At 42.2% G+C, this 24,994-nt stretch overlaps 1 protein-coding gene across 1 annotated transcript; it reads left to right on the top strand.

Moving 5' to 3' along the window:
• Positions 1 to 1,041: 1,041 nt before the first annotated feature.
• Positions 1,042 to 15,689, top strand: LOC121612508 (zinc finger protein PLAGL2-like). The gene is made up of 2 exons (XM_041945429.1): positions 1,042 to 1,366; positions 9,397 to 15,689. Exon 2 carries the CDS (start codon positions 9,838 to 9,840, stop codon positions 11,131 to 11,133), a length of 1,296 nt encoding a protein of 431 aa, XP_041801363.1. The 5' UTR covers positions 1,042 to 1,366; positions 9,397 to 9,837; the 3' UTR covers positions 11,134 to 15,689.
• The last annotated feature ends 9,305 nt before the right edge of the window (positions 15,690 to 24,994 follow it).

Here is a 24,994-nt window from a genome sequence, read left to right as displayed (position 1 = left end):
AAGAATGAACTTATGGTCAATGAAAAATGAATTGGCTTACATTTTGTATCTTAGGTCAGCTTTTCCTTGTTTGAAGGAAATCCACCAACAAGTGGGACAAAGCCAGTTCACATGGTTGACCAGCAGTCCATTATTTGTTCAGTGGATTGACATACATCAAAAGAGCAGGAAAAATCTAGTTCTTTGCCTGCAGAACAGTCACGCTGAATATTAAACAGAAAATAGAATAGAATAAAAGAAATAAAATGTGTCAAACTCAAAATCAAATTTTAAGATTTGAGTGGATACTTCTGCACGCTCTAAATACATCCTACTCATGACTTATTAAACTAAGCGGTCCTCAGACAGGAATCTGCTGGATGTTTCCATAACTAGGAATAGAGATTAAGAAGAAAGCGACAGATCTTTGACTCTGGAATGAGCCATAACCCGACTGAAATTATCTGCCAGGTGATCTTAAAACACAAAATAGCACTATTTTAAAACACCGCTGGAAACCCTCTTGTATCCAGCAGTTTTATTCTAATTAAATCTTCTCGTGCTAGCATCTGTGATCGTGTATGTATGTGTAAATATATCTCTGGTTCACATCATCTAAAGCTGGACTTTTCATACTTTTCAGGCAGCTCTCTTGAAACCTGGTAAACACCATGGTAACTGTGGCACACCTAACCTGCTCATTTACAGTTTCCTCACCTGTTTCGAAGGAGATTAGGTTATGTTCAGAGTTTCGGATTTAAACTGACTATGAAAAGCGCCATCCTGACGAACTATTGACGATACTCTATATATCGTGATATAGATTCTCGGATGAGGGAATGCATTATATGGGCCCATATAAACTTGCTGACTTGAACATTAGTATTGTCAGTGAATAAAGCTGTGTAAATACAGTCGTGCAATCTGTATGCATGTATTTTTCACAGCTTTCCATAACAACCTGTTTCTCTTGATTGAAGTAGACGGCACGCGATCGGTCCATTTTGTGCGGAAGAGGTGTCAAATGACGCACCAAACGCCCCTTTCTATGAAAAGGCCTCGATGAAGAAAATCTGGAGCAACAAAGAAAGTTGATAACCGCCATCGTTATACCCATTATCTCTGACTGGTATTTAGTTTTTGTCTGGATACATGGAAAACACTTCGTAGTATACCCCTCTGTCTCCTGCCTCTGAGCCCTGCATCGATACAGTACATATCTATGTGAGCCTTGCATGTGACGTCACTCTCCCAGAATGCATGGCTTCCAGCGCGGCGCCCAGCAGTCCAGGCCCGGACTCTGAGAAACACATTTAAAAGTTGTTCCAAAATGTCGATGTGGGGACGGAATGGAGGCCAGACGGAGAGCTGGACTAAGGCACGATCGGTGAGTAGCTTTTCGTCCGTGACTGCTGACCTGACCTGAAGTTTTAACCGTACTCGGTGAAATCCAGAGGAGTTAGCTCCCGCAACGCAAACTCCGATACAACTTAGTGAAGCGCTCATCTTTTGTTTTTTAACCAGCATGCTGCCTCGGCTAACTCTCTAACTTAATCCACAGCCCCACTAACACGAGCCGATGCGTTCACTCGATATGAGACAAGTGTAAGACGTACGCAAACCTCCGAACATTAAACCCAATTTCACCTCCGCCGCCTAATTTTGCAAACACACCAAGGCTAGCAGTTAAATTTAGCCCCGGGCTGGTCGTGTCCCCGTCCCACCACTCTCTAACGTTACCAATGTGGACTTCGTCGTTTCAGTCAAGCTCCAATGGCGGGATGGAGATTTCCCCCCATTTTATTTGGTTCTAACATGACGACAAATATTTTCGCTGTTGTCTTAATACTGTGGAAAGGGTTTCGGCAGAAAAAGTGTGGGAATTAAAGTTTCATGGCAGCTTATGTCGAGAACCCACAAGATGGCACTACCAGCTCCCATCACCAAACTCTTGATGCGAAGTCAACGTTAGTCCTTTATATTGCTCATGTTGCTTCTCCCGTATAATAGCACGGACATCCACTGGTGGTAGATGTGCTCAAACTGTCTCCTTCAGTAGAAGTGGTGACACTCCAACACTAAAACAAACCACTTCAAAGTAAAAGTCTCATGTAAATATTTAAACAACGAATGTATTTACAACTATCAAAAGTGAAGGTACTCATTCTGAACCATGGTTCTGTTCAGAGTGTGGTACTGCAACTGCTCACAGGTCCAAATACTTGATGCACCCTCCAGAGTAGTTTAAACCATATTAGATTTATAGGTTTATTTTGTGTTTTGCCTGTCAAATTTATTTAATTCTGTAGCTGCAAATCACAAGTGTGCACAAGGGAATTACAGTACTTAAAACACCAAATAAACTAGTACACCAGTTGTCAGGTACACTTGGAAAATGTGCAGTACTTTCCCCCCAAAATGTAATTAGGATGTATATATATCAGTACCATTTCGTATATCACAGGGAAAAACTGACACCGCTGCAGAATTAGTACTTTTATGTATGATACTTGAGACTAGTTTTCTGATTCATGACATCAGCACAGCAATGTGTAAGAACATGAAGAAGTTACAGTTCTGACGGTATGTCAAAGACATCTGTGTATTGTGTTTCAGAGATATCTGTTGAAGTTAGCATGCTAACCAGCTAGCTGTGGCCCACCTTGTCCCATAATACCACTTTTTACCTCAACAGGTGATAGTCCAATGGTATAGTTTGAGGTTGCAGATGTATGTGAGTTTGCTACATTTCACAAACGCTCCTAGCTTTTTTTAGTTTCATAAATAAACACAATAAACTCACAAAATGTCAAGAAAGGAAATATTCTCACCCCTATTTTCCTTGTTAGACAGAAGACTACTGTACACCTTCTGAGTTCAAGTTTCTCTTTTACCAAACTAAAGCAAGCTAAATTACCAAGTTTACTCTTTCCACTGTTCCAGAAACCCCAACTCTGGTTGGTGCTCCACATTAGATGTGAAAATAATCCTCTGGCTGCTGTCCCAGTTCACAGCTCTCCTGTCCCTTCTTTGGTCTCAGAGGCTGTGTTTGGTCCCAGTCTGGCCATGTTCACTGGGAGGCTGCTGAGCCGGCCTCTGTTGTCCAGCTATTCCCTGGAGCTCTGTGCTCTCAGTCAGCTAATATGGCCAGCAGCTGCACGGCTAAATGTGCTAACTGGCTAACAGCAGCTATTAGGTACATCCAGAGAATGCTTCAGCAAGTAGTATAGAGCAGTTACTCTGGTGAAATGCTGCCCCCTCTTTGTTTGGAGCGGTCATCAACTGGTGGCCAGTTTTTACACATTATAACATTTTAAATAGAGGATCTGAATACTTCTTCCATCACTTGTGTTAAAGTCAAAAGCATCTCACCACAGTCAAAGTATACCTTAGCGCAGCCGTCATGGTTTTGATATTCTCTACACAGTGTTTGAGTTTCTTACTAAATCTCCGGGGACAAGTTAATAAATGAATTGGCTCTGTCCAAGAGATGTTTCACCAGTGTTTCATCTGGAGCAGTTTCTTGAAGTCAGCGTCAGTTCTAGTTCCTTCCACCTAGCAAAGTACCAGGGTTGCACCAGCATATGAGAGGCTTCGGCTGGGCTGCGTAATAATATTCTAACAAGAATGGAAGCCCTGTTCTCCCCTTCTCTTTTTGTGAGTAGTTAGGTTTTATATTTAATTATTGGAGTTTTGCCATTCCATATATACCTGGATATGAGTTTGTTCCATTCCACAGACTGCTGGGTTGTCACTTTCACAGGCACCGTTTGAGAAAGGCACAATAGTCATGGAGAATATGCATTTTAACTGATTCAACAATTGAATTTAAGTTTAGTGATCGTAGTAAATGCCATCATCCGTCTTACATCTGCCTTTATTTTGGAGCTCAGTTGTCCAAAATTAATTTTTGGTAAGCTTGCCGTGTCTTTTGGTAAATATACACCCAAGTATTTTATTGAATCTGCATCCACATTAGAAGTGAGGACTTGTGGTTGTTCTAAATATATCAAAATGTCATCTGCAAATAACGGCAGCTTATCTTCAAAGTTTCTCAAGAAGACAGTTCACTGGTTATTTGTAACAAATGTTCCAAGCGAGTTCCAGGAGGAGGGAGAAATAGCACAAGCTTTAATACTTCAAACCTGATCAGCTACCGGAAACATAGCCACCAGGACTTTTATATTTATATATATTTTTATATTTAAGGCCGATACAGATAACAAACACATATATCTATGATCATAACAACAATACTATGAACAAAACCAAACAGTTTTGAATCTTAAAATGAAGAGATATTTTTTCCAACAAAAAACTATTGACAAGCCCCTCACATATTTCTTAAAGCTATCAAACAAACCTATTTGGTATCACACATCAATTTAAATAAGGTGCATTACTTACTAATATAAAAAATAAAGGCCCCTTGAACTGATGCAAATACATGCATCAGAATTACAAACTGAAAAAGTGCATTAAAGTTTAAGAAAATAAATATACATAGAAAATTAATCCACTGACACAAGTTAGATTCAAACATTTCTATGTAAACAAGCTGAAAAAGTGCATTCCTCAGTGATATTAAAAAAGAATGCACAGTGCATAACGTACTGACACAAGTTAGACGTGTCTAGATTAGATTAGATAGACTTTATTCATCTCACACTGGAGAAATGTACTTTTACAGAAGCTCTTCAGAACACATAGGAGAGGGGATGCTATCAGCAAATCAAGGTGCAAATCACAATAAATTACAACAGTGCAAACCACAAAAATAATTTACTTTTTTTTATAAAAAAGGTATTCTGTGTACAGTTAGTTCAAGTAAAAAAATAGGTGTCATTTTGCTCAGCAGTAGTGGATCTGTAGTAGCAGTGGATTTGGATGTTTGTATTAACAGAGGAACAGAGGTTATTGCACATAATAACTGTACATTTGAGTTGTACAGTCTGACAGCGGTGGGAATGAAGGACCTGTGGTAGCACTCCTTCCTGCACTGAGGGTGCCTCAGTCGGCCACTGAAAGAACTGCTCACCTCTGCAGTCCGGTGCAGTGGGTGAGAACTGTTGTCCATGGTGGCTGTGTATGTAAACAAACTGAAAAAGTGCACTCATGTCCATGATTAAATCTTCAATAACCTTAGCCCGTGGGTCATCTTTGGCAGATTTCTTGGATTTTTCGAAGTCCTTGCCGTTGAGTGTAAGTCCTGGTGGCTTCTTTGCGGCTGGCTTGCTAACGTTAGCGTCTTTAGCAGGCCGGCCGTCCTCATACGCTTTCCAGACTCCGTCGAAGCGGTGGTTATGTTTCAGGTGGCTGATCAGGTTTGAAGTATTAAAGCTTGTTTTATTTCTCCCTCCTCCTGGAACTTGCTTGGAACATTTGTTACAAATAACCAGTGAACTGTCTCCTTCGGAAACTTTGAAGAAGTCTGAACTCTGTTTTCGTAAGCATGATTCCAGGTGTAACATAAATTCCCCCGTTCCCTCGTTTGCTAGTCGTTCTTTCGGCCTTTTTAAGTTCATGTTTCTATTTTTTATGTGTAACATGTGATAAAATAGTGTGAATATCAATTAAAGTCAGCAACTAACAAAATTATGACTGAGTTAATGAGTTGTTTTCTGGCATGAGGGGGTATTCTTGATATTTCCCAGTGAAGAGTTTTTCTGATTATGCTGACATCACTTGAACGCAGCATTCACTGCAGGCCATTCGGGGCTCATATTGGGAGTGAGGCACTGCCATGGTGACAAAAATATATGTTATCAGGGCTGTTCGTCATGATATCGACTTATCGGAATGATCATAATTTCCTGTTATCGGCCCGATAACTATTGTGCACCCCTATACCCAATTATAGACTGTCATTAACATAGCTGCTAACTTATCCTTCAGCACCTTGAGCCATCTGTGCTGGGGGAACTATTTGCCTTTGGTCTTGTAATAGCCAAATTAATTTCTTCAGGTATCCCATCAGCTCTGAGAATACTATTTTGGGCTTCTGTACTTACTGGTAGATGGAGTCAGTGTCTGACTGTTGTTGAGAGTACAGTTTTTGAAAGAATGCCACCCGACACTAAGTTTAAGTTAACTTTAAGTTTATTTACTTTATTAATCCCAAACTGGGAAATTACTTCTCTGCATTTAACCCATCGCTGATTGAAACACACACACGCAGCGAAACACACAGGAGCAGTGGGCTGCATTCAAGCGCCTGAGTGTCTTGCTCAAGGGCACATCAGCCGGCTAATGGAGGGGGAGGGGGTACTCCACTACAACCAAATTTTTCTGCCAGTCCGGTGGGGGAATCGAATCGGCGACCTTCCGATCACAAGCCGCTCAGAGGTTTTTTTATTTTGTGGAGAGCACTGTCTGCTTTTTTTCTTGAATTTCTAAGATGCTAATGTAGAAGCTTCACTACCCATAGCACTGGTGGCTCCACCTCCCCTGTATCACTGAACTCCAAATAGCCTTGAATTTCCTTCTCTACTGCTTCTTTGATTTGCGGGCTATTAAGTATACTCAAATTAAGCTTCCATAACATGATCTTATTTGTCTTGGTTTGTCTGGTACTAAATGAGTTAAGTTTATCATTCAGTTTAACATTGAAGTCACCACTGCATATTGAAATTGCTTCAGCCTCTGAGGCCATAATGCCGAATGATTAAAAGCCCCAGTTCACTTTGTGGGGATGCATATATGTTTAACAAGGTGTTAAGATTGCCGCCCCACTTTTGTTGCCAGATTTCTGTGACAACTAGTAGACATGATTATTCCCCAGACTTCATTTAAATGGCTTTCCTGTGCGAAAGCAATGTGTGTTTTTTCTTTTTTTATAAATTTGGACTATATCTTACCCCTTTTTTCTGGATTGTACATCCCACAGTCAAAGTAATTTTTATCCCTTGCACATTTTGCATTGAAACATTTAACCATTCCTCCACTTTAAGAAAGAACTGTGATAAGCAAACAAACAAAAAAGAATGACTGTAAAGAGCATTTCAGTTTCAGTTTTTAAAGCTTCCAAACACCAGGTCAGAAGTATGACCTTGACAGAGCCAAGTTAACAGACCTTAGCCAAATATATTAAGAGTCAGTTTTTCACAATTCCTGACATATAATTCCAGTAAACACTGTCTATCTTCAGTCAGTTAGGATCACTACTGTGTTTTAAGAATGAGAAATAGTACAGAGAATGATTTAGGTCAGCTTTTGTTTCTTTCATCACATTTCCAATGGCTCATACACTATTTGGTTATGGGGTTGGGCAGTATGACAGTATATACCATACAACAGTAGAAGTATGTCCACCTGTGCAGATTTGACAATACCATTTCCACTATGGGAGCTATCCCTTAGGCTGTATTTATGTTCACATTGAGTGCAGTGTGCACTACGCTGCTACACAGCGAGGAAGCGGGCCTGTTGATGAAGAGTGTAGCTGCTTCTGCTTGCCTGTATATTTCCTTCCACTCTTTCGTTGACGTTGCAGATACGCCAAAATACATTTAGTATTGATATCAATGCAAAAACAGTCATCATTGCAGATGAGCCCCCTCCTCCTCCTGCACGCTCTACACAGGCTCCACCCCTCACCTAAACCAAACCAAACCGAGTATTTCAATTAAGTGAGAATGTATTACAGAGAAATGTGCTACATGTGTGAAAGGGCAACTCTGAACAATGTCTGGACCTGACTCTGTGAACATTGTATGAGAAAACTGCTTTAGTGTCTCTGATATAAATATATTCAAGGCGGGCAGTGCAATCCAGGTGCCTCGCAAGGTCACATGATTTGCTGCTGCTTACCGTGTAACATGACCTGAGAGCAGCAGCAGCAGTTAGTGGCGATAATGCAACTCTGTTTTTCTCATTTGGAGCCACCCATTTTGCAAAAATGTTAATTTTACTGTTTTGATTATTTTATTTTTAAACTCATGCTAGGCAGTTGTGTTTGTTTGTATGGACTTTCCAAATGAAAGAAGAAAATAATCACATGTAATGAAGTTTGGTATGGTTATTTTGAACCATTTCTGAACTGAATTTACGTAACAATTACTAAATCGTGATATATACCATTATTATGATATAAAATTACATATACTGTGATAGGTGATTTTGGTAATCTTGCCCACCCTTATTTGGTAGTGTTGCCTTTAAATTTTCTACCTAGGGCCAGATGTTTTGGATAGAAAGTTTCTCACAATAAGTTACTGGAATTTGGCCCTTTCCTCTTTAACTGAGTCAGGTTTGTTGGCCTCCTCGCTCACACGCACTTATGGGCATAACACTCAGTTATGCCCATAAATTTTCTATTGGATTGAGGTCAGGGCTTTGTGATGGCCATTTCAATACCTTGACTTTGTTGTCCTAAAGAGAAAAGTTGTCCTTTCGAAGTATGCTCGGGTTCATTGTCGATCTGGAAGACCCATTTTCGACCAAGTTTTAACTTCCTGGCTGCAATGGATGAAAGTGGGAAAAGAAGGATTTAGTGCAAGGAAGTTATCTGTGTAGCTGGCTTTGTGCTTTTAAGACATTGATCATTTGTGTATACTTAAAATAACCTACATGCAGGTAGACAATGACTTTTACTGAAAGACAGAAATAACTTAATGTAGATTCATACATTTGGTACAGCTGATTTTACAAGAGGTAAAACAGTATCACACATCCCATTGTACAAATGTGCAGTGGCAGTAACTTGCCTAAAGTTACCCTATGTACTCTAGCAGTAACTGGCTGGATTGAACTCTGTGCCCTGATGTGACCTTGACTCTGTGTGACACATGAAGTGATGGGGGAGGGGCTGATGCCTCTCCACCCTTACCCCCTCCCCCATCACTTCAACTTCTCAACCAGAGGGTCACACCAAATCATGCCAAACACAAGGGGTCCAGCAGAGAACATTTCTGCTTGGACCCCAAAAAATGGACAAAAGTCTCACAGAGCACAAAAGGGTTTTCAGCACCACTGGTACTGGGATCCACACGCTTTTTCGAATGCGAAGCCCCTAGAAAATAAAAATCACACACCACACTTGCAAGGGCCCCGGCCCCCTCAGGCTTGGAGCCCTAATAAATGAGCACAAACTCAATGGAGGGGTTAGTGGAGACTGTGATAAACGAAATGTAATTTAGTTGTAGATGAAGGAGCAATATTAAAGAATACAAAGAGGACTCTGATAAGTTGCAAGTACTACAGAGAGCAGTAAAAATGTATCAAAAGGTGAAAAATATATCCAAAAAATACATCTCTGTTGCCTATATTACACAAACTTGTGAACTAAGATGTGCAAATGATGTGTATGGTTTGCACTTATGAGGTAATTAAAGTCACCCCATCCAGCATGCTTTTTACTGCATCATACCATTTAGCCAAAATTTTCACAAATTGACTTTTTTTGTTGTTGTTTTGCAGGTCTGTAAAGATGTTAAGCTGCCTCTGTGATTCAGCTGTTGTGCCTGTGGTGTTCAGGGCTGCTGAATACTAAAATAGACTGCGGGCCAACACAAGAGCTCCTCTCAGGAAACACACAGACCCAGTCAGAGCTTCCAAATCTCCTCATCACCGCAGCCCTTGTAGGGTTGCTATGGCAGCTGCTGTCACAGAGACCAACTGCTGGACACAGGCTTGCCTCAGCAAGGCAGGACAGACCACTAGTCTTTGCCGCAAGAGACCATCAAACAGTCAACAAACAGCACTTAGCATTAATTCTGGCTTTCTAAGTTAACAAAACGACCATAGGTCTTGTAGGCTGATGGTCAGATCTGTGGAGAATCCTCATGAATCTTGTCTGTGTCTGCTCAGACTCTTGGCCTTGTGCAACAGCAGAGCCAGTACTGCTCCTTCTGTTAGACCATGTTCCACCAGCAGGACCATCTGACAAGCCAGCTGCAAGAGACCCACCCAACCAGCAGGCAGCTCTTCCACTGCCAGGAGTGTGGCAAGCAGTACAACACCCAGCTGGGTTATAGACGCCACCTGGTGGCAGCCCACAGCGCTGCAGCAGGCCTGCCCTGTCCAGAGGGGGCACCTTCCCTGCTGGAGCACCTGGGTAGCCATATTGACAGGCCTCCACCGTCAGAGGGAAACACTAACGCTGCTATGCCAGTGAGAGAGAGGAAGTACTCATGTGAGAGATGCGACCGCCGTTTTTATACTCGTAAGGATGTACGGCGTCATGCTGTGGTGCACACTGGGCGGCGTGACTTCCTGTGCCCACGCTGTGCACAACGCTTTGGCCGCAGAGACCACCTGACCCGCCACTTGAAGAAGAGCCATGCCCAGGAGTCAGGGTTGATGCCAGCCTGTACACCCAGCACTCCTGTAGCTACACCGACCCCCACCCCCCAGTGTCCAGTGAAGGAGGAGCCCAGCCCTGTGACCTCTGATATGGGCTCTGTCTCTAAGGAGCCCATGGAGACTTACTCCAGGGACATGTACAACTCCTACCCCATGGCCAACCCTGTTCCCGGCTTGGGCCACCCTCACGGCCTCATGCAGGGCACCTTGTCCTCAAGCATGGGTGTGGGTCGCCACATGACCCCGCAATCTTCTCTCCCCCACCACCATCACCTGCAGCCCCCGACAGTTCAGCAGCAGCAGCCCTATAGCAACATGGCCAGGTACCAGCAAGGATCTACCTCATATCCTCGCGCTGACGTGGACAGTTTCCTGCTGGACCTGCAGAGCGCCCCCCCACCTCACCTGAGTGTGGCCAACTCCTCTACCTCTACTTCTGCCTCTCCTCAGAGGGAGGTGCTGGGTGAAGGGGTGGGTGCTGGCGGCGACCCCCACCTGCTGTCCAGAAGTCCCGCTATCTCCTCAACTGAGCTGTCCTGTACCACTAACATGGACCTGGGGCCTCTGCTGGGCTTTTTGCCTTTCAGTCTGCCGCCCTACAGCCCTCACATGGGGATGGGAGGGTTAGTGATGAGCTATCCACCTGCCACCACCACCACTTCCTCTCCATCCTCTGCTACTGGGCTGTCCTCCCAGGCTCCAGGGCCTTTCACTTTCTTCCAGCCTCCCCAGGCTCATGTACCCCAGGGCCCCGGAGCCCACAACCACAGCCAGCTACCTCAGGCATACAGCAGTCCTGCGATGAGCACTTCCAGCTCCCTACCTCACTACTACCAGGCCTTTCAGCAGTAAGCAGTTTTATCCATACAAGCGTTGCCTTCACACAAGTTCATGGATTTTCATGACAAGGGTAAAACTTTTTTTTGTTGAACACAACAAATCACCTCAACAGTATTACCTCATTATTTAAAAAGGAAGCTTGAACCTTTGAGGAAATGTAGATGGTCTCACTACAACCAAAATAGAGTAGTGCTTCTTTTCGTCAGGCTTGTTACCAACAGTGAATGCACTTAACACTCGTCTCAGGTGCTGTACAGTGTGGAGAGTCATCCCGTTTTAGGTTATCATGGAGAATGCTACAGCGTTGGGGGTTACTTTATCCAGTAATGCATCATGTTTAAGAAAAATGTTCCCTTCCTTACTGAAGCTCAATTGAGATTTTCTCATTTTAGAATACTGGAGTTAAAACAGCCTTACAGAGTGAGAACAGACGGTGTAAGATGTACTCAGTCACAATGAGTACATGCAAAAAAAAAAAAAACAACAATAAGAAAATGCAAAGTGAAACCCCAGTAGCGCTGCCTGGTGGTTAACCAGTTAGAATATGCAGTAAAGAACTTTCCACTCAGTTAACCAGCCTTACACCAACTCATGTGCCTGAAATGACAGTTACAGTAAACAGTTGTTACTATTACTGTACAGCTAGGCTGTACATACAAAATTTAAAGGATACTGTAAACCCGTGCTTGTAAACTGTTATTAGGTAAGTGAACAGTCACACCTTGTTAGAGGAATTGAACTGCAAAAGCATTTGAGAAACATCAGAATCTGAAATTCTGATGTTCTTATATAAGAAAAATGTAACAGAGCAGCTCTTCAAGTCAGAATTTCACATTGGAAGCCCCGAGGATTTCTAGATGCAGTTTATGAGGTCACCTCAGCAAAGTGACACAAACTCCAATGCAACTATTTTATGCATTACATAACATCACTAGCTTAAAATGCACTTAGGTTTCATTTTTAACATGGGAGGTCATGCCAGAGCTGTCAGATGAGGTGGAAAGTTGCTGCTCCACTGCTGTCTGTTGGTAAAACTTAAAAACAAACCTTTTAAAAACATGTTCTGACCTACAAGGTTGGTGTTGCTTAAAATATTCTTGAGCTCCATATACTCCAATGTATATGAATTTACTGTATTATTTCAAATGGTTCTGTTTTTGAGACACTGCAGCAATCACGTGTTTACTGCAACTGGCAGCCAGTGGGTGAATCAGTCTTTCCACCTTTTTAGTTGTGCTCAGCCACAACTCACCTGTTTGTCCCCTCTTGCAATGCTCCCAGCATCCACAGTGTATCTTGTGCCTCTCTGTCTGAACACAGCCTCAGAGAGCAGTGCAGCAGCTGTTTTTTCTATGATCCTTAAATCTCTTGAATTGGTTTTGTTGAAAGGTCAGACGGGGAACTCAGAAATGTTCAGTTCCAGACAGTGATAGGCAGGTCACTGGTCTCAAGGCTGCTACGTGTCCCTTAAAATACATTAAAGCACATATTATTTTTGAAAGTATTATAGATATTAGCCCAGACAGGTATCCAACAGAATCCACTTTCTGGTGTGCAGAAAATTTGCTTTGAACTCATCTGGTGGTAGGAGATGGCTCTCCAGAACTGTGACACTAAGTATGATTGCTGCAGAGCAGATGGAAAGCTCACTGCAAGCCATTTCTCAACATGTGGGAAACAGAAAATGTCACAAAGTGTCACAGTCATTTTCAAGTTCACCTGTGTGTTCACACTTATTGTCATAGTACGGAACATAAAAGCACTTTGCAATATGTTGATCTATCTGTATCATTGTAGCCTTCTCCCCCATTTCCATATTTCCCATAGAGGAAGGTGGAAACCCTAGCTATATCATGAGACCTGAGGCACTTGGGAACAGCGATGTAATTTAGGAAAAAGGAAGTCTCAAAGCGCTCCCTGTTACCCGCTTTGTTCTTCTCAACTGGACCACTGGATCTGAGCAGGTTGTGACTGTGACCTGCTTGTTGTGAAATTCTGAATAGAATGCAGCAATTGTACCTATTTTAGACCTTTGACTGTGTCACTGTTGGTATTGACAGCCATTCCTCCAAGGCTGTGGTGCGAGAGAGACTGCCTTAATTCCATGAAATTCATGTTGAAGGACTTCTCCAGCTGTTGCACCAATGTCTTAAAATGCTACTGTTGTGCCTCTCTAAGAGTGTCTAATCTCTTGACAGGGTTTAAGCACTTATGACATTTCTAGAAAAGGATGAATTTGATCTGTACCTCAAACATGCATAACTGTGGGTTTCTGTTTTTATTTGTATTTGCTTTTAGTTATTTTGGCTCTTACTTGTGCCATTAGATTGAAACTATAAAGGTAGGTTTATGAAGCTAAACTCTTTATCTAGCAGCAGACATTGACATTATAATTCAGTCAAACTTTCTACCTCTACTATGTTGTCATATATCTTTCTGCAAAAATCATTAGAAATAGTTTTAACCTGTAATAACTAGGCAGTTTTTACCACCATTGAATATGGGTATGTGTTCAGAATTCAACTTTTAAGGACTAGGTACACACAAATCCTAGTGGTGTACTCCAGCGTCAAACATTGTTCTCTATACTTGCCTTTAATGATATTTCTACTTATTTACTACCTCAGAAGAGACAGGTGACTGTCCATCTAACTGCAGAGAAAATGTATGTGTAGAGTTTTATTTTTGTCAGAAGAAGCACATGTACTTTGTAGCTCCATAGTTTTTTACTGAGATTAGCTCAGAAATGAGCAAAAGATGTCTAGTGCAAGTACCAGTTCACACTGCATTTGTTCTTTTATTATGCTGTCTCTGCCTCTTCAGTCTGGAATGTTTGCTCTGTTTATGAATCTGGGCCTCAGTCTAAAGGAATTACACAGTTACATGTTGGAATGTACAGACTGCAGTTCCTTGAATGGCCACTTGAGGCTGGCTCCAAAAGTGAGTCAATCCACATAGACCCCCATATTATAATGACCAACGTTACAGCAAAAATTAACATGTTTACAGGAAGAAAACATGTTTTTCTCTCTATAGCTAATTTCCAGTTCTTGACAACTGTTTGAGGACGATTTTTTATATAATTCACTCATCCCAATTATGTTAAGGCATAAAATTATGCATAACCGTGGGCATGGCCGCTTTGAGCGACAGCTAGCTGCTAGGTGTTTTTCAAATGTTTTGTACAGTATGTGGTGTGTCAATTTGGTCTTGGTAATTTGAGCAGTTGAGAAGTTGGGAATATGCGTCACTAAACCGAAATGTCTGGCCCTGCTGTCCTCCAGAGAAGTAACACTGGTCTTTTTTTCAAAACATTTAAGGTCTCAGTATGCTTCAGATGAACTAGTTCAAAAAAAAAAACATTCAAACAGTTAAAGGGTGTCCAGCTGTTCTGAATGTCCACACTGGAAAGCGAGGTGAAAAGCCTGCTGTCTCCTGGCTTCATCCCACTGCGTCTCTGATCTCTAGTACTAGTACAAATGAAGAGAACAGCTCACACTTACAGTCTGTCCTCAAAGACAGTCATAGTGTTGCACTCCATTGTTCAGAAAAGTAACCGAAGTAGTTGAGTGAAGAGTGAAAAAAGATCTTGAGAGAGAAGTTGAAGCTGAGCCTGCATTCACAGCACCATACACCAGGCCTTCAGTCTGTGAAGGGGGAGTGATTGTTGGACTTAATGTTTAGGAAATTTACAAAACGCTCACACAGCCTCCTTGCTCTTGTTATGATGCAGAAAGTAGGTTTCAGATGCTTTTAGATGATCCAGCAGACACTTCATTTGAAGCATATTGAGGCCTTTGAAATGACCCACTTGTTACTGACAAGGAACTGTAGTGGCTGTTCAAATTCTGCTGTCTGTCAGGAACCAAGGCAGGAGAGGTGAGATGTGGATGGTGGGTCAACAGGATACTGCTATTCAAATGCTGTTCTTACCAACAGTCAATGATGGAGTCTTAACCACAACCACCATCTTTCCACAGCTGTAACCAAACCTTAGAGATGATGGATCAGAAAACACTTCCATTAATCATTTTTCATCTGTAGTGTTTGTGGAAATCACTGACAGATGATGTCCTGCCAATCAGAGGGCAAATGGCAAAATTCTTATATAGCTCAATAAAGTTGTGCTTATAATTTGGTCCAAAAACAGGCTCAGTGAGGGCCACTAATGTTTTTTCTTTTGCCCAGCAGAAGCCACCACCATCCCACCCTTGAGTCATTAACATGTTGCATTGTTAGACTGGCACATGTCTGCAGACTGGTAGACTGACCTGCTCTTGCTGCATTGTGTATGATTTGTTTGAAGTTTGGACTAAACACAAGAAGCATTCCATACTGAATGTAGAGAAGCAGAGCAGAGTATACAGAGGACACCAGGATTCATTTAAGATCATTCAGTACTGTTGTTGCTTGCATTTAGGTTGATGCAGGTTTCGCCACCTTTAACTTAGATAACTTTTGCGTTAGGTGTTTGTATTATCACTTAATAGATTAGAAGACAGTGAAAAGCAGTTGTTATTTTCTGATTGTCTGAGCATAAAGTAATACAAAATAAATCTTTAGATTTCCACTGTGTCTCTGTGTTTTTTTTATGATGGAGTTGACAAGTTGAAAAGTGTTCTATAATTAACCATAGATATAGATATCTAGATATACACATATCCATGTAGCTGCTAGATTTTCAAAAATGTGAGAGTAACCCCTCTGAATTCACTGTTTTAGATCCGTTTACTTATCTTGTTAAAGACTACACAGTCTGCTGGAGAATGTCTTCTGTGACTGGAGGAGCTCTGTCAAGTCTGGGGAAATGACCCCAATAATGTCATAGTGGTGTCATGGGGTCAGATTCATGACAAAGTGGATGCAGTATATTGGCCAGTGCTGCTTTGACTTTGAATCACAGTACTGAATCACTATAAACACGACTGAAATCCTCAGCGCAATAATTACAATTAAAACATTAATGCACATGGACGTAATCTCTGTCACAGAGAAGTGAGGTAAACGTGCCACTACAAGAATGATGCAAAGAAATACAAACAAGACAGAGTATCAATACTGGTCTTTGTGTGTGTGCGCGTAACACTACATCACTGGAATACATGTTAAAAGGAAAAAGCTATTATTGATATTTCTTAAAGTTACAACCTGTGTGGAAGTTTTCTGATTCAAGGAGTTCAGAGATGTGTCTTCACCTCGTGGACTCCCAGATGCTACCACAGACCCCAAACAGGCATGGGAAAATGGAGGTGTGGCGGGGAGGGAGAGAGGCGGCGGACACAAACATGCACCCCCCAGCTGGGGTGGAGTTCTTCTGATGACTCAATACAGCACTGAGGTAAATGCAGTAAAATTATTTCGTTTTTTGTTTGTTTTTTTAATTGACTACGTTGCTCTGAAGATAATCGTGGTGTGCTCACTTTCTGTCCTATAATACTGATATTCCTGTAGATTAAAATTTAGTTCACATTTCTTTTTCAACCACACCCTCCCATGTGGCTTGTGTGACGCCCTTCTGTGCTGTTCCTACACCAGCTCTTCTGTTTGATACATACACGTATGTATACACACGTCTGGAGAAGAAGGCATCACATTTGCAGCCTATCCCATAGTGACCCCTCATGTGATTGTCTTGTAATATTGAGATACTTTGAAGGTCCAGTGTCTAGGATTTAGGGGATCTATTGGGAGAAATGTAAAATAATTATCATAGTTACATTTTCAGTGTATAATCACCTGAAAATAAGAATAAATGAGCTCTTTATATCTACAGAGGAAGCAGGGCCTCTTCCACGGAGTCAACCATGTTGCACGGCCATGTTAGAGCGGGTACGTTTTTAGCTATTTTGGGGGCCACCATAGGGGAGGGTGAGGCCAGAGGTGTTCAGTTAGTTGCTGTAGCTCCCCCGAAGCATACTCAGACACAAGTGGTTTCCTTTAACCCTTGTGTGGTCTTCGCATTTTGGACCCTCTGGTATCCCTCGGGTCAAATTGACCCGGGACATATTTTTGGTGTTAAAAGCAAGTACAATTCAAAATTTAACTTCATAACCCATTAATATACATGACCTTTATCTCAATTTCAGATAGATAGATTGATAGAAAGATACTTTATTAATCTCCAAAGAGAAATAACAGAGAAAACATATATGTTTAGTTATTGCATCACCCCTATGAGAACACAATTAAAAATGGAAGTTTGCTTTGTTTTTTGGAATTTTACTATCCACTGTTACTGTCAAATCATTCATACCTCTAAAGAAAAGAAAAGAGATAATATTTTCATCAACATTTAAAAAAAAAAAAAACTCATGAACGTGAATTTCAACAATCACTTTTATCTCATAAAATGCAAATGAACAAGTGAGGCATTATCCTTGCAACAAAGGGTGTTGGTGAGTAAAACAATACCATACTTTACAAAACACATGCATCATCATTTGCAAATTTCTCCTTGGAGATAAAGTATCTATCTATCACAAAACTTAGCAGTATGCATGCCACAAGTGGCCATCGCAGTGTTCTTCTTTGACAGCTGTATGAGGCCAGCAGCTTGTCAAGATTGTCTACTTCTCCTTCCTATTTTTGTGGATTGTTCCAACCATTGTCAGCTTTCTTTTGAGAAGCTCCTGTCTCAGGTTGTGCGATGTGAAAAAGTTGTCAAAGGTAATGTTGTGACCACTTAGGCCTTGTGACATATCTAGCACCACTCGTGTTCCCTGGTTTCTCTCAGCAGCTCCTCTTTCTGGCTTCCCTGTGTAAATCTGCATGTGCATAAGATGCAACAGCATCACAGGCATCCCAGATTTTGATGCCATACCTTGCTGGTTTTGAGGGCATATATTGCCTGAAAGGGCAGCGGCCTCTAAACCCCACACGTCGTTCATCCACTGTTACACTGGGCCCAGGGTTGTAAAGGCAGGGAAGCCGGTCCACCCACAAGTCCCACACAGAGCGGATTGCTGGCAACTTGTTGGGGATGAAGACCATTCAATCTTTCCATTTTTTGAGAAAGAAAATGTCTGTGGGCCTATTCCAGGGGCTGGCTCTTGGGCTGCTCCAGCAGCTCCCTGTAGTGCTTCGTCTGGAGCTCTTTGTGGTGTATGTTCCTGGCCATCTTCAAATTCACTCTCAGAATCAGAATTTATGTCTAAATTGTCTTCATAGTCTGAGACATTTTTCTCTTCCACATCGCTGTATGCCTGGCTCTCTTCAAGTATGAGCTCTAAAGCCCTCTGACTGCTGAATCTTTGGTCATATTGAGAGTGGAAGGTTGTACTGTGAAGTAGAGGTATTTATACCTTTTGTCCCCTCCACCTGATGAACAGTGCCTTTGATGACATTCTGTCAATCAAATGTTACAAAATAATGCTCTAAACAACCTGACACACTGTCAAAAGAGCAGGAAAATGAGATCAGACACCTTCTCTGTGCTGAGTGTGTGCACATCTATGTGTGCGGGTCAAAATGACCCGAATACCACATAAAGGATGTAAATGTGTGGGGTATAGTAGCAAGTGTGCTCAATTAATTTTTTTTATTTGTACATGTTTATCACCGAAAATAAGCTAAGGCCATGGAGTTTCAGGTAGAACAAATACTTGTCACATTTTTATTCTTGTAAAAATTTGAAACGGGTCAATTTGACCCGAAGACCACACAAGGGTTAACTGGTTTAATGGCTGGCAACCGCCGTTCATCATTCACTGTGAAAACTAAACACACAATATAAAACATATTAAATTATGAGGATACATGCACAGCATGTGGAAAAACGTTTTGCAAAAGTAATATACATAAACAAAAATTACCTCGTTGGCTGCGTGCTACAGAGGAGGTTGATCTTCAGGCTTTGCAACAAGTAACTTCTTTAATTTAATCTCAAGTCCATCTTGGAGCAGGCTACACATTCATGCCCACCGTTAACATCCACTAAGGTATCTGCTGCCGCATGAGCAGCCCAAAAACCTCTTCAAAATAAAAGCGGCTTCAAAATAAAAGCATAAGCGATTTCATCAAATAAAAGATAACTGCAACTTAAATTCTTACAAATAAAAACAAATATGACAACAATTACAGTTGCAGTCTGCCACCTTACCATTAGATGCTACTAAACTATACACACTGGACCTTAAATACAGTCTCAGAGTTCTCCAAGGGAAGTAATCTTGCAAAAAAGTACACCTGGTCAGAGATCAGTTGTGTAGCTTGTGTGCCCTCACGCTGCCATGACAGCAGTCTACCATGAGGGCAGCAGAGCAACTCAGACATTTTCAAAATCTTGCTGTCTGTACATGATTTCCGGTGATGGATTTGCTAACTGAAAATGTGTTGCAATGAACAAATCACAGATCATAATGTTGGAAGGTGGGCTGGTTCGCTTGTTCAACTAAGGGGATGTCCATAAATCAACTAGTCTGTTTTCAACGATTATTAAAAGCTGGTGAAAAATGTACACGTGGTATCTTGCGTGGTTTTTGGGTCTGTCCAGGTATTAGCAAAGCAAGTTTAACAAAGTCAGACCCTATCCTGCTCCCCCACAGGGTCACTGAGAGAAAGTGAAACTAGTGCACAATAAGTTGAAGACTGACAGAGATGTGATGTGATGTGATTTCCTGCAGATATCTGTCAGTGACACCGGCTTACAATATCACTGCCAGAATACCTTATCAAATAATAAATACAATAATAATCAAAAATCCTCATCAAAATAATCAAAAAAAATTGGTGACACTAAAAAGTTACACAAGAACCTCCACAGATGGTTATAACTTAATGATCTTATTGAGATAGGAATATTTGCAAATCTGACACTGTGTCATGTGTCACGCTGTGGTGAGGTTTGTCTCGTCTTGGGTTTTCTGTCTTGTCTTTTCCTGTTTTATTTTGAAAGACTAACTCTCCTCTAGTTTCAGAGCACTTGCCCTTCCTCATGTGTCACCGGTGCCTGCCCTGATCACCTGTTGTCTCCACCTGTTCTCCATTATCCTCCATGTGTTAAATAGTCTGCATCTCCCTTCTCTTAGTGTCTTTGTCCGTTGATTCACCCGAGCCTGTCTTTGTCCTTTGCCCACAACCAGAGTTTGTCCACGTAAGCCTTTGTTCCTCTACGAGTGGTTTTTTTTTTGTAAGTTTCATATTCTAGTTTTTCGCCTTCTTGTCTTTGTTTTGTTCATAGCTGATTTGTTGTCCTCTTTAAGAATGATTTTTGTTTATTAGTCATTGTTAGATACTTGTTGTAGATCCTCCGCTTTGTGAATTTTATTTTGTACGTTTCACTATTCTGGTGTTTTTTGTTTTATATAGCCTTTCTCCTCCCTCTGGAGTGATTTTAAGTTTTGTTGCCATTCGAGTCATTTTTCTTGATCCTCCATTGAGAGCGTTATTTTGTTGAATTATTCTTTCCTTTGTATTATCTTGTAACCTCTCCTTTGTGAAGTTAGATTAACCTTAGGATAATTTCATAGCGTGATTTATTTGTCATTCAGTCTAGAGGTCTCTGGATTGCGTATTTAATAAACCTGTGTTCACAAATCTCTGCGTCTGAGTCCTGTTTCGAGTCCTGGCTTGACAATATGCTTGTATCAGTAATTCTGAGAAATATCTTTGTGTGGGTGTTGGGACAGACCCTCTGATTTACACATCAGCAACTTGCTCTACCTCCAACAGTCGCCCCAGATGCACAGATGAAAATAAGTTATCCTGTTACAGCTAACAGCTTGCATGAAGTTATCCATGTTCAGCCTCTCTGCCTGTAAAATTGTAAAGACAACCATTTTCATCTCACAGTATGAAGTAGAGGAAAAGACGAGGATTTCTTTGCAGAAGGTGCACTCAAACAGGACGAATCATGGAAGTTCCATTTTGTAAAGCTGTAACAAAAGGATTAAATGGTAGAACATTGACAGAACAGAACAATGGCTGAGGATGGGCTTGTATGTTTTGATTCAACTCAATATTTAAGGGGGAAAAGTCCTTTAAATCTTCAGCAGTGGTGTAATAGTCCAGAAGATATTAAACACATTCTTATTATGCATTGAAGTGTAGGAAGTGCTCTCTCCTTTCCTCTACACATCGAACTTCAGACACAACACAACCAGCTGCCTACTCCAGGGGCCTGTTGCACAAAAGTAGGATTTAGACATCCAGGATAAGTTATTGAGCCTCCAAATCCAATCCAAAACAACAGAGTTCAGGCTTAATTGGTTGCACAAATGCCAAGCCAGGATAAGTAGACACGGATTCATCAAGCCAGGTGAAACCAATCCTGGATAAGTTGCAGCACACAGCTCCTCATATAGGGCCCGCAATCAATCACAGATTCACTGATTCACCATGGCATCTCGTGCAGCGTACTTCTCCCTGGCACTCACCATGGCACTCCCTGCCTTCGCTGCCTGATATCACAAAATCAGACGACAGAGTGATCAGCTGGCACACCCTTCCTACATCAGCCACTGGGATGTCCCCCTTCCAGTGTGTGCATTGTTACCAACCTCCGCTATTGAAAGCCAACCAACAGGAAGTGGCAGTCCCCTCTGCGCATGCCTTGGTGAGACGATGTCAGCCGCACGGGTAAAGGCGGCAGCGGATCGCCACCGCAGAGCGGCACCCCAGTACGTACAGGGTCAGAGGGTTTGGCTGTCCACCCGGGATCTTCCACTTCATGTTCACTGGCACCAAGGTTCGTTGGACCATTCCCAATTTCGAAAGTCATTAACCCTGTCTCTGTGTGTCTTAAGCTTCCCAGCTCCATGAAAGTGCATCCTACGTTCCATGTGTCCAAGATAAAGCAGGAGAGCCCGATGGTTCCCACTACCAAGCCTCCTCCACCCCCTCGATTGATTGATGGGGGCCGGGTCTAGGCTGTCAGAAAACTTCTTGCCGCACGCAGAAGGGGTCGGGGCATCCAGTATTTGGTAGGGTTACAGTCCTGAAGAAAGATTGTGGGTTCTACCCTCATAGTGGACAAAACACTGATTACGGACTTCAGGAAGCAACACCCTGAGGAGCCTGGGCTGTCCGGTGCCAGCCGTAGAGGGGGGGTACTGTCATGTCCCGTTGTGTTTGTTGAGGTTTTGTTCACTGGCGTCATGTTGTTGTCTAGAACTTCCTGTTTTATTGTGAAACCTAACTTCCCTCACATTTCAGGCCCTTGACTTCCTGGTGTGTTTCCCGCCTGTCTGATTGTCAGCCCCGCCCTGATTGTCTCCACCTGTTCCGTGCTCTGACTCGGACCAGACTAACCAGTGGTTCTAATTTGAGTCCCAATTTGGCTGCCAAACCCCAAGCCATCAGACTCTCATTGGCCCCTGAGTCTATGAGTGCTCTAAGGCTAGTGGTGGTGACGTGGTGTATTACCTTGATGGGAGTGAGGATGTGTGGAGCACGATCAGGGGCTGTGAGCAAACTCACCATCTTGGGTCTTTTTGCTGGGCAGGTGGCGACGAGGTGATTAGACTCCCTGCAGTAGAAGCACCGGCACTCCAGCTGCCGTCACCGTCGCTCCTCTGCCGTCAGCCATGCCCTGCCGAGTTGCATGGTTTCTGTTTTCCCTGCCGTGGAGGAAGGAGGAAGTTGATTTGGGGGCGAGTTTCGGGAATCAGTCCAGCCGGGTGCCAGGTCGTGCAAGGTTCTCTCCGAAGAGGGCCTGTCCCCCCAATGCTGCTTGAGTTCGCGGACTCTATTGTCTATCCGAACGGCCAGGGCAATGAGGGAGATCCAGGGGCACCAGTCCCTTCAGAAACACATCATATAAGGCAGTGGAATTCCACCCACTCTCTGCCGCCAGGGTGCGGAAGTGGATGGCGTAGTCAGAAACTGAGCCGCTGCCTTGTATCAGCCCGCTCAGCTCTCTAGCCTTCTCCCTGTCTGTGGACACCGGGTCAAGGTTCTCATAAGAGCAGCTTTGAGGGAGCTGCAAAATGGGGAGTCACGATCCCACTCTGCAGTGACCCATGCGCTCACTCTCCAGGTCAGGTGCGAGACCATAAAGGCAATCTTGGATCGGTCTGTGTTGAATGCATGGGGGGAATGTTCAAAGTGAATGGAACAGTCAATCAGGAAGGCTTTGCAATGCCCAGGCTCCCTGGAGAATCACCCTGGGGGTGCAAAAACTTGCACTTTTACACCTTCACCTCCACCTCCACCTGCACCTTCTGTGTACTTAACATTTAAGTACACACACACTTAACTAAATTATATACATTTTAGTATATTGGCACATTTCATTGTTATATTTTATTGTTTACTGTTTATATACATTTTAGTATATTTCACTGGTATATTTTATTATTTAGTATATTTTTATTGTCTTAGTATATTTTCATTTCTGGTATATTTTCAATTGCATGTACGAATATTTTTACTGCATGTTGTTTTATTTTATTCTAGTATCTTCATTTTATTTTATAATCTCTCTTATCTTGTTTCTAACATGGGGGTTGCAATGCTAATTTCACTGACATGTCATGCTCAATGACAATAACGAAATCTTGAATCTAACATGTCTCCCATGTTGGGGACGGCCTGAACGGGGACTCTCTGGGGGCTCTCATGCTACGGGTGGCCTGGTGGTCTTACGTAGGTGATCGGCCAGGTCCTGTACTTGGAGTTGTGAGGCCATTGCCGTCTGAAACTCCTCCTGGCGGGCGAGGCGGGCTTCCTGTGCGTGCCCGGGACTCAAGACAGGATTCAGACGCAGAGATTTATCTAAAGGAGACTTTATTAATCACAAACACCAACAACCTCTAAACAGAGTGACAAATATGCAGACTATGAAATTACTCTATGGGTAATCCAACTCTCCAAGGAGAGAGGGCAAAAAAACTCACTGAGAAAAGGAAAATAGAACTAAAATAGAATCATTCCAGAAGGAGGAGAAAGATAAATGAACCAAACGGCTATGAAAAGGTGAAGCAAACAAAATTCACTCCCGAGGGAGGTAAACCCAAAAGCTACAGAAAATACCAACAAAAAACACTCCAACAGGAGGAAAACCAGACTAGGAGAAAAAGTACAAAAGAAACTCGCTCCTGGAAAATGGAGGATCTAAGATACGTTACAAACTTAAAATGACAAATCAAAATCACACGGCTATGAACTAAAACTATGACCAAACTAAATTATACAAGTTACAAACAATAAATCACTTGTTTCAAGGATCAAAGGCTTACATGCAGTAAACTCTGTGGCTGTGGACATGGACCAAAGACAGGCTCGGGTGAATCAACCAACGGACAAAGACACTCTGACACAAGACAAGGGACACACAGGCTATTTAAGCACGTGGAGGGTAGTGGGGAACAGGTGGAGACAATAGGTAATCAGGGGGGACGCACCGGTGGGGCAGTGCTGTAAAACGAGAGGAGAGTTAGTCTTTCAAAATTAAACAGGAAATGACAAGACAGAAAACCCAAGACCAAGAATTTGTTGAAGGTTGTTGTGGACATTGGTGGAATAATGAATGAGGAGAAACAAAATGAAACATCAGAGATAAGAAAATTAGAAAGAAAAAGAATGATGATGTTTCTCAAGTCCACAAGGACACAAGAAAATTATGCTTTCTTTTTACTATTCAACCCATTTATATGTAGACTTGAAAGCTTACTTGGTACACATAGAAAAAAACAAATACAGTGTAACTTTGTATGAAGTTTTTAATTAATGTGAGAGATGACTTCATTTTTGTGTCAGCTGTAGTTTGTGGTGCTGTACTGGGTTACACTAAGAGGTGTTTCTAATATTTAGTCCATCTTCATTCATATGGGATGGACAAAAACCTCTAAAAACCACATTATGTAAGAAAAACTTAACATAATCTTAGTTAACATTTATTGCAGGGCTATTGTATTACAGTACCCATTAGCCTTAT

Source organism: Chelmon rostratus, chromosome 10 (assembly GCF_017976325.1).
Source record: "Chelmon rostratus isolate fCheRos1 chromosome 10, fCheRos1.pri, whole genome shotgun sequence".
Taxonomy (NCBI): Eukaryota; Metazoa; Chordata; class Actinopteri; order Chaetodontiformes; family Chaetodontidae; genus Chelmon; species Chelmon rostratus.
The sequence above is the reverse complement of the archived record's forward strand: the minus strand, read 5'-3'. Positions and strand labels throughout refer to the sequence as shown.

Bases quoted from the DNA above. Each gene is read 5' to 3' on its own strand.
- LOC121612508 (XM_041945429.1), top strand. From the start codon at position 9,838: ATGTTCCACCAGCAGGACCATCTGACAAGCCAGCTGCAAGAGACCCAC.